Source organism: Alternaria hordeiaustralica, assembly GCF_023758085.1.
Source record: "Alternaria hordeiaustralica strain BMP 2776 chromosome Unknown scaffold_31, whole genome shotgun sequence".
NCBI lineage: Eukaryota > Fungi > Ascomycota > Dothideomycetes > Pleosporales > Pleosporaceae > Alternaria > Alternaria hordeiaustralica.
In genome coordinates this window covers 304254-319089 of record NW_026056803.1, presented here as the reverse complement: position 1 = coordinate 319089, position 14836 = coordinate 304254, and the positions used below count along the sequence as shown (strand labels likewise).

The 14836-nt window shown below is 41.5% G+C and overlaps 2 protein-coding genes across 2 annotated transcripts; one reads left to right on the top strand and one right to left on the bottom strand.

Annotated features, from left to right (window-relative positions):
* Window positions 1–9423: 9423 nt before the first annotated feature.
* Window positions 9424–13279, top strand: J4E84_009756 (uncharacterized protein; the record flags this gene model as incomplete). Its single annotated transcript, XM_049392316.1, has 3 exons — window positions 9424–9556; window positions 9677–10211; window positions 10261–13279. 3 exons carry the CDS (start codon window positions 9424–9426, stop codon window positions 13277–13279), a joined length of 3687 nt encoding a protein of 1228 aa, XP_049240078.1.
* A 236-nt stretch (window positions 13280–13515) lies between these two features.
* On the bottom strand, window positions 13516–14115 carry J4E84_009755 (uncharacterized protein; the record flags this gene model as incomplete). Its single annotated transcript, XM_049392315.1, has 1 exon — window positions 13516–14115. One exon carries the CDS (start codon window positions 14113–14115, stop codon window positions 13516–13518), a length of 600 nt encoding a protein of 199 aa, XP_049240077.1.
* Window positions 14116–14836: the final 721 nt, after the last annotated feature.

Genomic DNA, 14836 nt, shown 5'->3' with positions numbered 1-14836 from the left:
TTATTATATACTAATTTAATAAAATATAATAAGTATATTTAGTAGAACCTTAATAGATAGAATAGCTAGTAAGATATTAGTATATATTAATTTTAAAATATTTATAGATTAGTTAGCTCTAGAGTTTACTAGAGTGCTAGAAGACTAGAGTGCTAGAGCGCTAGAGCGCTAGAGCGCTAGAGCGTCTGTGCGCAGCCTATGCGCGCGCTAGGTTAGTGCCTTAGCAGATTAGTTAGAAATTGTTTCTAGAACAATTCTTTTAAAACAATAACAACACTACTCTACTACACTACCTACACTACTAACTAAGCTACTAAATCTTACGCTACCTACTACGCTAAATTATAGCCTACTAAATTATAGGTATGCTTCGCAGTAATATATAAAACGTTCTAGAATTATTTATTAATTAATTCTAATAAATTTTAGCCTGCGTTTAAGCAATTTCTGCAGCTTAACTAGCTGCTGTTTAGTTGCCTAGCCTTTACTATAAATACGCAAGGTTAGCCTATTATCTATATAGATTAGCTATACTACATAATTAATATTAGTAGTAGCTTTTATAGTATATAAATTATTTCTTAATTATTTTCTAAACAATTCTAACTATTCTTTTAGAGAAAGTTTACTAGCTGCGCCTCTCTTAGAAACTACCTGCTCGCTGCCTATAAATTAATTATAGCTATAGCTAAGCAGGTTAGTATGCCCTCTAACTAGCTAATTTAGCTTAAATTAGGTAAGTTTAAATTATTTTTTAATTATTTCTAAATTAATTCTACTTAGTTTTCTATACAAATATTATAGCTAACTACAACGTAATTGCTAACCTCTCTTTCTCTATTGCTAAAGAAGATTTAAATTAATTATTAAATAATTTAGACAAAGAAGAAGAAGAAGAAGAAGATAAGAAAGAAGAAGAAGAGCAGAAACAAGAAGATAAGGGCGCTATCTCTAGCTAAGAGAAAGAAAAGAAGGAGAATAATAGCCCTCTTTAGAATGCTATTTAGCTTAATAAAGATTAAACTTAGGTAAATTATTTCTTAAACGTTTCTAGATTGTTTCTAACTAATATAGCTTAATTACAACTTTATAATAGATTATATCTAGAAGCATTTCTCTAACCTAGATAATAAATTTAACCTCTTTTGCTAAGAGTGCAACGTAGAAGGCCTTAATACTAAAAACCTAGAGAGTAAGCTTTATTTAAATTATTTCTTAAACGTTTCTTAATTAATTCTAATAAAATTTAGACTATACTTTCTTCTATAATAAGTTTGCTATATATACTTCTTAGTAGTTCTTCCGTAACCTTCCTAGAGAGACCTCTAAGCCTAAGAGCCTAGCTACTCTCTCTAAGTCTAATAGTAATAAGAATTAAAACTATAGTAGAATTATTTATAGAATAATTAAGGAATAATTTAAGAATAAATAGATATATAAAATAAATTTAATAAAACTATAACTTTAATTATATTCTCTACAAGTTTTAAAAAGTAAGAGTATTATTATAGTAAAGTATTAATACAGAGTAGAGTAATAATACGCAGTTAGTAACTCTATATAGTAATCTTATTGTAGGTGTATTTTCTAAACACCTTGTACTCGCTGTATGTAACTATAGAAATTAAAAAAACTTACCTTCTAATGTTTGCTGTAGATGTAGACAGCAACAACGTGCTTATAGAGGGTAACAGTAATAGAGGCGTGTCTAGTAGACTTAGAGGTAGACTTAGAGGTAGTAATAGGCGAGCTGCAGAGCTGTAGAAATATTAAAATATCTCTAATCTAAGGACTAAGAGGAAGCTCTTAGCACCTAGGCAGTAGAAAGAGTAGAAGTTAAGTTAGGTAGAAGTCTAGATAGCCTAGCGTAGGTAAACTTTAGGTCTAGGGCAGCGTAGGTAAACTCTAGGTCTAAGAGCAATATTAAATTGTAGTACTATACTACTGCGAAATGCGAAATAATGTTCGCGCAGGTAAACTATAGTATAGAGAATAGTAGCCTAGAGGGGATTATAAAACACGTACATAGAGAATACTTCTCTTCTTCTTCTTTTTTTCTCTATCTAACAACTTTCTATCTTAAAGAACTCCTTACATCTCTAAGAACTCTATACACTAAAGTACTACTTTAACTAAACTTAATACTAATACTAACATTAACATTACCTTAAAGATGTCTCTTTCTACAATAAACAACGTTGTAATTAGTACTTCTAACAACCTCTCTAAGAAGCGTCTTGTTATTAAGCACGCAATAGCTCTTGCTATACTAATTGTAGTAGTAAGCAACTACAAGAATAGTTTAAGTGCTGTTCTAGGTAAGACTATCCTTCTTATTAAGAACGCAATAACGTTTACTATTTAAAACATATAAGGGAACCTAGGTACTAGGTTTAACCTAGAAGTATAGAGTATACTAGAGATGCTTAACACTACCTCTAGAGTGTTAGTTGTTCTTCTTATGCTAGGTAAGCTATTTATAAAGTAGAGGCTAGACCTCTTACGCGCTAAACAGAGATTTATAGACATATAGTATGTATAGCTCTAGCAGGTAGAGGTTAAGTTGTTTAAAGTGCTGCTAGTAGCTCTAATAATAGAAGAACGCGACTTTGTTAAGGCTACGTTGCATAGCGTATACAATAAGTAGAAGGTAGAGATTCTTTGTCGTCTTTGTTAGGTGTACAATTATTAGGCTAAGGTGCAGGTAGTACGTCTTAAAGAAGACTATATTAGGTAGGCACAGTATACTATTGCAAATAACCTAAGCGTTATTGCAAAGTTTAGACTATAGCTATAAGAGCTTAGAAGTTGTTAGCATAGACAGAGGACAGGTAGGTAGGTAGGCAGGCGGGCAGGCGAGAGTAAATGTAGACAGTAAGTAGCAGTTGCGTAATATAGCTAATATAGCTAGCTTATAGGTAATTGCGTATAGAATATAGGTTAATTGTGTAAGTATTGTATAGGTGTCTTAGGTTGTCTTGTGTTAGAGGCTTTGTGCTAGCAATAGGCTTGCTTAGTTTCTTTTTAGTATTGCTTAATTGCATAAGGCTAGTGCTAGTGCTAGTTAATAGTCTAGATAGCTATTAGTAATGTATAATAAATGTAAAGCAGTTAGCCTATCGTAATTACGCGTGTAGTAACTATCGTGTTAGTAATAGAGGTAGAAGTAGTGCAGGTGTAAGTGTTATAAGTTACAAATCTAGGCTTGCGTTAGAGATTTTTAAGTTTGCTATTAGGTCTAATACAGTAACGCGTTATCGCGTAATTACGTAATTACGTAATTACATAATTATATAATTGTTTAATTTTAAAAAAAGTACGCTGTAGGCTCTATCTCTTAGGCCTAAGGGGAGTAAGAGTATTATAACACTGTTAATAAAGGCGATAAGCTATATTTTAGTAAGTAAAATATATATTAATTAAAGTTTAAACAGCAAAAAGAAGCTTACATTTAAATCTTCTGCTTTAGTAGAATTTATATAGCAAAGGCTTATTATTTTTAAGTAGCAGGTAGTAAACTAATTAGAAATTAATTTTACTCTTTTTCTATTTTTTTTGCTTATTTAAGAATACAAAGCGTAGCACCTCTAATAAGAGTTTAGCAGAGAAGGTAGCTAGTTAGATAGTAGGTTAAATTAGCTCTAGATTAATTAGAGAACAATTCTAAAGTTTATTTTAAATCTACTTCTTAGCAACAGTATTCTCTTCTACTACTCTAGAGTTATTATAGCGCTTTATTACTTCTTAAAAAAAGTAATAAGTAGCGTAGTGCGTCTATAGAGGCATTGCGCTAGCAGAATTTAGCGCAATAGAGTACTAGAGGTAGGTTTTACAAATATATTTAACAAGGTTTAATCTTTTCTTATAGCGCTGCTAGAATTAGTTTAGAATTAATCTATAAAGAGTTCTAGGCAACTATTAGACTTATACTATAGAGACTTAAGAAGCTTTTATTATACTTTACGCGATAAAAGAGTTCTCTATAGAAGATAATATATCTTCTCTTAGAGTTCTTAAGGTTAAACTCTATAGAGCTACGTAGAAGTGTAGTAAGAGTAGTATATTAGGTATATATAGGCTAGAATAGTTAGCAATTAATTTAGAATTAGTTAGGTAGAGACAAACTTTATTAGAAAGAACTTTGCTTACTATATTTAATGTAGAAAAGATAGAATTAGAGAGTAAGGCAGGTTTTAGTAGATTTTATCTAGCGCTAAAAACTCTTTAATTATACTAACTATTCTAAGACTAGTCTAGTTACCTCTTAACTAGTTCTAGATTAATTTACGCTAAAGGTAAACCTACAGCTTCTTTTCTTAGAGCTCTAACTTAGCCTTCTTAGTTTAGATTTAAAGCAACCTTCTTTCTTGTTAAAGTTTTGCTCTTTTATGCTCTCTTTTAAGCTCGCGCTTCTCTTTTTCTAAGTCTATATCTAGGTTAGAGCGTTCTCTACGTAGATTAGTTTTAGATTAATTTAGAAATAGTTATACTTATAGAGCTAGCAATAAATTAGCTCTAAGAGAGAATAAGGCTAAAAGTAATAACTAGAATGTCTATGTACGCAAGCGCTGCGCTGCTAGCTAGAAGCTTAGGCGCTAGTAAGGTCGCTGTCTTAATAGCCTAGGTAATTTAAGTAATTTAAAGATATTATCTTCCTCTTTATTCTCTTTCTCTTATTTCTTGCGCTCTAAATAGTTTAGAATTAATCTATATATAAATAACTAAATACTTACTCTTTTCTTGCCTTATATTATTGTAAAAGTAGCTACTTAGGCTTAAATTTTACCTTAATTTATGCCTAATACTATACTTTTTGTAGATCTTATATTCCTGTATATTCTATAGGTCTATCTATATAGCGCTAGGTAAAATTAGTTATAAAACAATTTAGAACTAATTTAATATATAGTCTAATGCTAACTAGAAGCTTATATCTTAGGCTAGTGTAATAGCTCTTTGTATGTGCTTATTCTACAGTATTTATATAGAATTCTAGCATATTCTAGGTAGCTCTAGACATACTACTGTAGTGTATATTTAATTCTGCAGTAATAATAGAGTTCTTCTTGTTTTTTACCTATTCTTTAGCTATAGGTATTAGAGTATTTTCTTAAAATAGTTTAGAAACGTTCTAGAATTAATTTAGACTACTTACTAATAAGCAGATTATATAACTTAAAATACTTAGCCTAGCTTGCTATAGTAAGTAGCGCCTTTATTCTACTTTATAAAGAATCTTTAATATATAGTATACTAGAACAAGCCTTATTAATAGTGCGAAGAAAGTAAATAATGCAAAATCTTACATAGTAGCTAAGGTAGTACTTCTAGTCTCTATTAAGCTAGTTAAGGCTAGCGAGGTACTTTCTAAATTCTAAGCTAAAATAAGCGTAGATTAATTATAAATTAATTTAACTTACTAGCTATCTACTTAGTGTCTATATTAATAGTAATACTATAAAAACTACGTGCGTAGAGATGCTGCTATTATACTAGCTAACCTAAACGCTTCTTAACAGTCTAGAAGAAGGTAGTAAATACCTTTTAGTATATCTTAGAAAACTTAGCGTTAGTAGTAAGGCGCCTAAATATAACAACTACGTAGATTAGCTGTAGATTAATTTAGAAGTAATTTACATACTCTTTTTATAGCTCTTTAGCATAGTAGTAAAAAGAATTTCTCTCTAACTATTATAGTAGCGCTTAAAAGATATGTCTACCTAGAAGATCTTTTGTTTTATAAGTAGTTTAGCTTACTTATTCTATACTTAGATAATAACATAGCCTCTACTAGCTAGCAAGATTTAGTAGATGTATGCCTACGTAGATTAATTTAGAAACGTTTAAGAAATAATTTAAATAGCGCTTATAGTAGTAGAGTTAGAATAATTTACTCTTCTCTTAAAAAGAACCCCCTCTAGGCTAGCACCTAGAGAAAATGTAATTAATCTTTAGGTAGTAGCTATTCTTGCAAGGTAGTCTTTATTTGCCTAAGTAGTATAGAGTTTCTTAATTAATAAAACTCTACGCTACCTTAAGTAGAAGGCAAACTAGTTAGACTATAAAAAGGTAGCTAGAATAGTTTAGAAACAATTTAGAATTAATATCTACAAAATAGCTTACATCTTATAGTATTTAGTATTAATATTAATTAGAATATGCAAACTATATTCTTAACTAATTCTATATCTAGCTACTAAGGTAAAGAAGGTATATGCTAGTATATACTAGTTAAAACTACTACAAAGTATAGAACCCGCTTAAAATACAGGGGGATAATAATGTTAATTACTATATTACAGTCTTATAGAATAAGTTTACTTTAACTCTAAGTATAGTTAGTACTTAAAATAGTTTAGAATTAATCTAGAAACATTCTTTAAGAACTTACTATAGTCTTTTAGGCGCAAGATCTAGAGCTTAACTATATTACAGTTCTTATAAGAGCCCTCTACTCTACTATCTAGAAGGGCTTGTAGGTAGGTAATATTAATTTCTAGTAGTACTCTCTAGATATAGTGCTCTATATTACCTAGAGCGCAATTACTATAGGTAATAAACTAAGAGGTAAGCTTTATTACTTGCTAGAATTAGTTAGAAATTGTTCCTAAAATAGTTTAACTACATATACTATTAATTCTACCTAAAACAACTTTAGACTATAAGAACCTTCTTTATTAGTACAAATACTATCTCTAAACTAACGCTAAAGCCTATTAAAGTAGCTTTTAGCCTTTCTTCTCTCTCTATTCTACTTAATTTAGCCTATAAATGTCTTTATCTACTTAAGTATCTTATATAAGCCTTTATCTACCTATAAGTAGGTAAAATTCTATAATTAATTCTAAATGTATTTGTACGTCTTAACACTAAAGTACTTAAAAACCTATCTTAAGGTAGTTAAATTTAAGAAGAGGCTAAAAGTCTTCTTCTTCTCTACCTTGCTAGCTCTATAGTATTAAAACTACTTATGCTAGATTAGTTCTAAATTAATCTAGAAATAGTCTACGTAGGCTACTTACACTTTTAGCATCTTATAATACTCTCTTAACTAAAAAATATTACTTATTTACTTTTAAAACTTAAATAATATAGGTATAGCCTCTAGAGTCTATGCTAGAGTATTAGAGTAGATATATAGTGTACTTAATAACTCTAGCCTCTAAGAGAAGCGCGCTACTATTTCTAGAAGTAAGTTAAACTATGCTCTAGTTTAAATAAGTCTAGAATTGTTCTAAAATTAATTTAACTATACACCTTAACCTAGTCTTTAACACTACTATTATTACTCTTACTAAAGCTAGATAAATATAGGTTAAATTCCTTATAGATATCTAGGTCTAATGCGTTAAGGTTAAGAAATTTAGGCTTAGCGTTAAATATAGGTAAAGAAGGCTCTATATTACAATATAAGTATAATTTAGTCTAAATTAATTTAGAATAAATCTAAGAATTATTTAAATTAAAATTTTATTACTAAGTACGCTAATTCTCTTAAGTAGCATAACGCTAGCATGCTATGTTTTAAAAATCACCTGTTTGCGTTAGCGCATGCCATATCTTGGCGCGCTCTTGGTCAGATGGACTGTATGCACCTAAACCACCCACCCTGATCACCAGCATCCTTCCTGCCCAATGGCCGCCAAAGCCGCTGCACCTCTGGCCCAGTTCGCAGCAGCAGAGCAGAAGCAGTCGCCTGCACGCCGACTGCCCGTCGCTGCGAGCGCATGGCTGCGAAAATTTAGACATCTGTCTTCTGTCATGTGTCACTCGGCACGTTCACAGCCATCGCTCCCACGAGGCGTTCTGGGGCTGCTTGTGTCAGTCTCACCAGAGCACCGCCCCAGGTGGAAACGCGCCGATTGACCCTGGGGGCCTTCAACCAGATTCCAAGGTCGGAGTCAGGTACAGTTCGGGCGCCACATGGAGTCGCTACCTGACCGAACGACAGCCGCGCGAACTCTCTTACCACACGGAACTTGGACCCATCGAGACAGCCTGATCGGCGCACTCGAGGTCCCGTCGTTGGTGAATCTCACCAGATCTTCGTGCCCAACAGCGTACGACGGCGCGAGGCGACCCGCCTGCACCTCATGCTGATCTCGGCGTGAACTTCATCTCTTGGACATCCCTTCACATTAAACTTCACTCCCATAACGTGTCAGACTTCGATGAACTGCTGACTTGATTCTCGTGCGCTGCCCCCGGCACAATCCCTCTCTCGCCCAGCATCCCATGCAAGATGACGTTGTTCGGGCAGACTACCTTGGACTGCAATTTCCCCAGGTAGCGATGGCATTCCAAGACACTCTGGTAGTAACCAATAAGCAGAAATACTTTTGCGCGACTTACGAGGTCGTGGTCGGTGGCATGTTGCGAGATATGGCGAGAGCAAGCCCTGGACAGCCCTGCGAGTCGGACCATGTGGCATGTGAGCACGCCCTACGTCATTGCGAAGCTTCTTGAAGTAGTCCAGGCCTCATACACTCGTTTGTATTTTTCGCTGTTCCTAACGCTCAGGAGATAGAAACATAGCCCTGGAGTCCCAGAGACTCAAGCTTGGAGGCTGCACTAGACATCGTTGTACCTCCAGCCTGGTGCGGCAGGTGCGGCGCGACGGTTACGCTAACATGCGAACTTCCACAAACCTGAGCTCGTCGGTCACCTTCTACCACTACACCTCTACGCGTGCTCCTCTATGCGCTTTCTGTTCTGCATTTCTCTCGGTATCTGTCTCTCACATGCGGGGTTCCTCCTTGTTTCTTCATCAAGGGTGCAGCCGTAGAGTTCCTCCATCTTCATTCCCACTGAGTTTGCTACGAGCCCCGTATATACGATTAAATGGATTCGCTCACAAAACCCGCGATGTTTTCGATTTGTATTGATAGATGTAGTCATGCTGCCGAGAATCACAGGCCAGCACGACGTACGACTGGCTTTTCTAGTTGTAAACCCCGAATATTACCCTAAAGGTTTTCAGTAATTTTCGTCTCTATCCAAAGCATTAGCCAGTCATATCGTAGTTTCCACAGTATACTTGATGTTTTCCAACCAGTCTTTAAGATCGCACGTCTTTCTACAGTCCAGGTTCTCAGCATGGTTATACAGCGCTGCTTTCCCGCTTATCGGTAGCATCACCTCTGAATCCACAGTTGCTTGTCCTCACTCATCTCGCAATCGCGCTTGCTTCGAGTTTTGTGTATTTTGGAGCGTTGCTTGATTGGGTGAGCGATTCGTTTGCCGTGGCTAGACCGCACCTTCCTCACGTTCACCGGCGACTGCATGTTTACATCTCACCGCGCGAGCTTCACGTCGCAGGCCACAACAACACAGCTCTCCAGGGCTGCGTCTTCAGCCATCGTCTATCACTTCATATCTCAGCACGTATTGCATCCACTCGTTGACGAACAATCACGATCAAACATGGGGCGAGGCGGTCGTCTCAGGTCAAAGCGAGCCAACCAATGGGCAACCGGCAGCACGGCTTCTCACAGAAACCCGCAAGCACCGCAAAACAACAATGCGTACGCAACTCTGGAAACATTGGAGTATGAAGGTAAGTCTTGTCTCGCATCCTGTTTCGCGGCAGCAACACCAGCTCCGCATACGTCTTCCCGAGAGCTCTTATCTCCGCTTTTACTAGAAATCGAAATGAACAACGCTAAAATCAAATTAGATCAAGAAGTGAATGCCGACCTTGCGGAGCGGTTCCGAGGCATGCCTTCCAGCTTTTCCGAACCCAATTACATCCCCCACGACGAAATTCCCAGGTCCGGACGGCCCAGGCCCAACAACGACATACGGGAGTACTTCGAGCTAGCCAAGCTACAAGTCGCTGGTGGGACATGGCTAGGCAAGCCCGAGATCCCTAGTCCATCGGAAATATTACGGCCAGAATCTGACATCAAGGACGGCAACGAGACACTCATTGAGGTTGACGAAACCATTCGCCCACACAAGCCAGAAGGTGCATACAAGGACGAAGAAGAATATCTGGGAACCAAGTACGACATCCTACGAGAGGATGCAGTCCGATCACTCCGCGAGATCATTGGCGAGGTTCGTGCAGAACCTTTCAAGGATGAGGCGGAATACAGCGACCAGAGTATTGGAATCTACGATCCCGTCTATATCACATCACTGGTATTTTCTCCGCGAGGACTCGCAACGCGTGTTGCCTTCTCACTCAGCCGAGTCAAGAAGCATATTCGGTAAGCCATGGCATGCGTTCTACTGCTGGGTACTGGCTAACAAATGCAGATGGGAGCAGTCCAAGAGATTGATAACTGGAACCCTTGTTGCCTTGTCGCCTACCGACGATGCCTTTCAAACCCAATGCGTTCTTGCCGTAGTCGCAGCGCGCCCCATATCTGCGCTAGAGCAAAATCCGCCTGAGATCGATCTCTTCTTCGCGCGTCCGGAGGATCAAGAGATAGATCCAATGCGCAAATGGATCATGGTGGAGTGTCGGAGCAGCTTCTTCGAAGCCAGCAGACATACTCTACTTGCTCTTCAGCACCTCATGAGAGAGCCGTTCCCGCTGTCGAAGTATCTGGTGCATGTCCAACAGGAGGTTGAGCCTCCACGTTACATCAAGCATAACCCTTTCGTCAATCTAAGCTCCCTTGTCAGCATGGAGGAGAGCACAGCATACGAAAACATTAACGTATTGGAGGATTGGCCTACCATGTCCTCGCACACCCTCGACAATTCTCAGAGCAAGGCTTTGAAACGGATGTTGACAAGCGAGTTGGCTATTGTGCAAGGCCCCCCGGGAACAGGAAAGACATTCGTGTCTGTCGTGGCACTGCAGATCGCCCGCGATAACCTGCGCAGAGATGACGCCCCTATCATTGTTTCTGCACAGACAAACCACGCTCTCGATCAGCTGCTCAGACATACATCACAGTTCGAGCCCAACTACATTCGACTGGGAGGAAGGAGTAAGGACAAGGAGATCAAGAAGCGGACTTTGTATGAAGTCCGCCAGGATCTACCCCAGCAAAAACAGCCAGGCAGTCAGAAGATTCAAGCTACTATCGCACTGAGGAAGCTGACGGTTCAGTGTCAGCTGTTACTGGCACCTCTGGAAGCTAACAAAGGACCTCTCGATCATAAAGTCTTGCAGAGTCTGGGGTTGATGACCAAGGAGCAGGCCGAATCGCTCGAAATGGACTCACAGTATACTATGGGGGGTTCATCGACCGACAGTCCAGGAATATTGATGGAGCAATGGCTTGGAAGATGTCTGACTCCGTGCGATCGTCCGATTGGGCCAGACCAGTTCGACTGGGGATACGAAGAAGAAGACCTGGAGGTCGAGCAATTGAAGGAACTCGAGGCAGAAGCCGTGGCTCAGGATGACGACGATATCGAAGCTCTCCATGGACAAGTGGTATTGCTACGTGACAACTACAAAGGCACTGGAGCGTCGCTGAACAATGCCGATATTGCGAACATCTTGCGGAAGACGGATGATCTGACGATGATCCCCGTTACCCAGCGCGGCACCATCTACAACTACTTCAAGCGAAGCGCCAAGAAGCTGATTGCTACTGAAATCCGCAAGATTGCTAAAGGCTATCAAGAAGCAGTCTTTCAACGTAAGGTAGGCATGTGGGAAGAAGACGTGCGGGTTCTCAGCAAAGCACGCATCATCGGCTGCACTACGACTGGTCTAGCAAAGTACCGCGCTCTACTTTGCGCTCTTCGGCCACGCATCTGTATCGTCGAGGAAGCGGCCGAGACACTGGAGGCACCTGTCACTGCTGCTTGTTTTCCAAGCATGGAACATCTTATCCTGGTCGGCGATCATCAACAGCTGCGACCGCACACCCAAGTACGTGCATTCGAAGACGAGCCATACTTCTTGAATCTGTCATTGTTCGAGCGTCTAGTCTGGAATAACGTCGCTTTCGAGACACTTACACGACAACGTCGTATGATTCCAGAGATCCGACGTCTCTTGTACCCCATCTACCAGGATACGCTCAAGGATCACAAGAGCGTGAAAAATCTCGATAATCGTCCCCCAGTCGAGGGCATGGGCGGCAACAACAGCTTCTTCTTCTGCCATGAGTGGCAAGAGTCCCGCGACGCCAACATGTCGGCCGTAAACGCAGCTGAGGCAAAGATGATCGTTCAGTTCTTCGACTACCTAGTCCTCAACGGTGTAGATGCCACCAAGATCACCATCTTGACCTTTTACAATGGCCAACGCAAGCAGATCCTCCGAGACATAAGGGCGCATCCGAATCTGCGAATGTACCCCGGCATCCAGGTTGTCACAGTGGACAGCTACCAGGGCGAGGAAAACGACATCGTGCTTCTTTCTTTGGTGCGGTCGAATCACAAGCACTCCATTGGCTTCCTGAGCTCTGAAAACCGAGCTTGTGTCGCGCTTTCTCGAGCGAAGCGTGGCTTCTACATCTTCGGGAACGCAGAGCTTCTAGCCTGCGAGAGTGGTACGTGGGCTTCTGTGGTTGATATCATGTTCAAAAACAAGAAGTCCAAGCCAGCTACAGGTCAAGAGCGACGCGTGGGTTATCAGTTCCCGCTGAAATGCCGCAACCACGGACGCAAAATATGGTGCGAAGTGCCCGAAGATTTCGATCTCATCAAAGGTGGCTGCGACATCAAGTGCGAAGGCTCTTTGCCGTGTGGTCATCGCTGCCCGTACCCATGTCACCCCTTCGAGCACGACATGATCAACTGCACACAGAAGTGCTCCAAGCGGGTCGAGGCCTGTGGTCATCCTTGCGTCGCGGAGTGCTGCGATCCTTGCAAGTGCCACATGTGTGAGCGGCGCAGTGGAGGCGTCAAATCAACGCTGAAACCAGCAAACGGGGCAACGTCGTTTCGTGGAGCCCGGCCAAACACGCGAAGCTTGATGCTCGAAGACACGCTGCCTGCGACCTCTAGACGTGCTGTGCGTTCCGACACACCCACTGCACGCATGACGACTCCGGGGCTATCGGACTGCAGTACCATGCAGTGGGATGTATACGCTAATGGCGGTGGTGTCCAGGAAGATGACGCGCGAGCCTTTGCAAAGATGAAAGCAGAGGAGGCCGAATACCACGCCCGTAGGGCATCCACACCCCAGACTGGCGTTTCCGCTTCAGACGGCAGGCTTATCGAGATGTCGCCAGTGAAAGCAGGACTCGTGTCCAAGAACACAAACCTGCTCCTGGAACTCGACTTTGAGCCAGAGCATAACCAACAGACGAGCCGGGCGCATGCGAGTGCTGCAAATGCCTCTTTCAATCTGCTCGATTGAACGACTCATGGTAAAGAAGCCGCCACGAGTACATTTCCAAACATTTAGCTAACTCTTCATTAGTAGGTATCCTCTTAGGTACCACACGTAGGGGGAGTACTTTAGACGTTATGGCAGCTTAGAAGAAGGGGTTGCTGTCTTGCTGTACTACCTTCGTGCTAACAACTGGATGGGCCTCACCTCATGCCCGGGGTATATAGCTGAATGTGCAAATCACTCCATCATATCCTCCATGCTTAGTCCTTCCTGTCACCATCCATCTTGACCTCAAACACCTCGCCTGCCAACTTTGCGACCTCACCACCCAGTCCAGCAAGCCCGGCCTTGATACCCTCAACCGTCTGAGGCGTCAGATTGCCGTTCCGCGAATAGAAGTCTACGCCCGCAGGCGTGAACAGGGTCTTCGCGAAGTAGGTGACAACCCAACCGTTGCCTGTCCCTTCCTCATCACCATAACCCAGTATTTCCCACTTGCTCGTCGCAATCACAAGCCATCCCTTGCCGCGCCAGTTGTATCCCAGACTCGCTACGCCGTCACTCCCCTCTGCATCTGGCGCTGATGCTGCGTTCGGCACGTCAAATGGCTTGTCCACACCATGCACAGTCTTGATCTTCTCAGAGCCCAGGGATTGGTACGTGACGACGTCGTCGATTTGCGCGGGCTGCGTGTCGGGAATGGCCGTGTAGGTGATGCGTACGTTGCGCGACTTCTTCCACATAGGAAGTGTGGAGTGGGTTACATTCCAGGAGCCCGATAGCCATGACAGAGTGGGTGGTGGGAGCGAAGGGGACGGTTCGGTAGACGGCAGGGACGATGGAGCGCGGAGGGTTACCATGGTGAGGCGGTTGATGATTGGCCGTGTTTGTGGAGAGGGACGCATGGAATCTGGAGAGATTTTGTGGGTATCTCGAGGATGATGACGATTGACGAGGGTTGATGATGATGAATTGGCGGTCGATGAGGTTGGACGGACAACGGATTTTTTTCGACGTGGCTGGTTGGGCAGCGGTGTGGTGTGATGTTCCGCGCGCAGAAGTCGCGATGGTGTTGCGATGCTCAGTCGCACGACACGAGAGACGTCGAAGCTGCTATATGCTTCATATTTACTTTTGATCAGCTGTAGATCTCAATCCCTTCTCTGCTCATCATCGCGTCTGCCATCATCATCAACACTCGATAACGCGACAGGGCTAGCAGATCGACGCTACCGGGAGCCAGTGCAGCCGGATGCACGTGCCAAGCCACCAGCCCCAGCCCGCCACTCCAACAATAGATCGTCGTGTCCATGGAAAATCGGACAACCTGACATCACCATGCCGCGCGCGGACGCGTAACGCCCTTCCCACGGCAGTCTTGGTCGTCTGCCACTGCCATATCCCGCCAGCAACGGACTTCCCAGAACCCGATGTCGCCAATTAATGCATCAAACCCATGTTTCGACTGCGTCGCGGCGGCTCTCGGTTGGCCGGGGGGTGACGAGGCCTGAAACTCTTGCACCAGTTTGTCCGCGTCGTTGCGCGGGCTGTGCAAAGAGTACGAGAAGGCCGTTTGTGAAA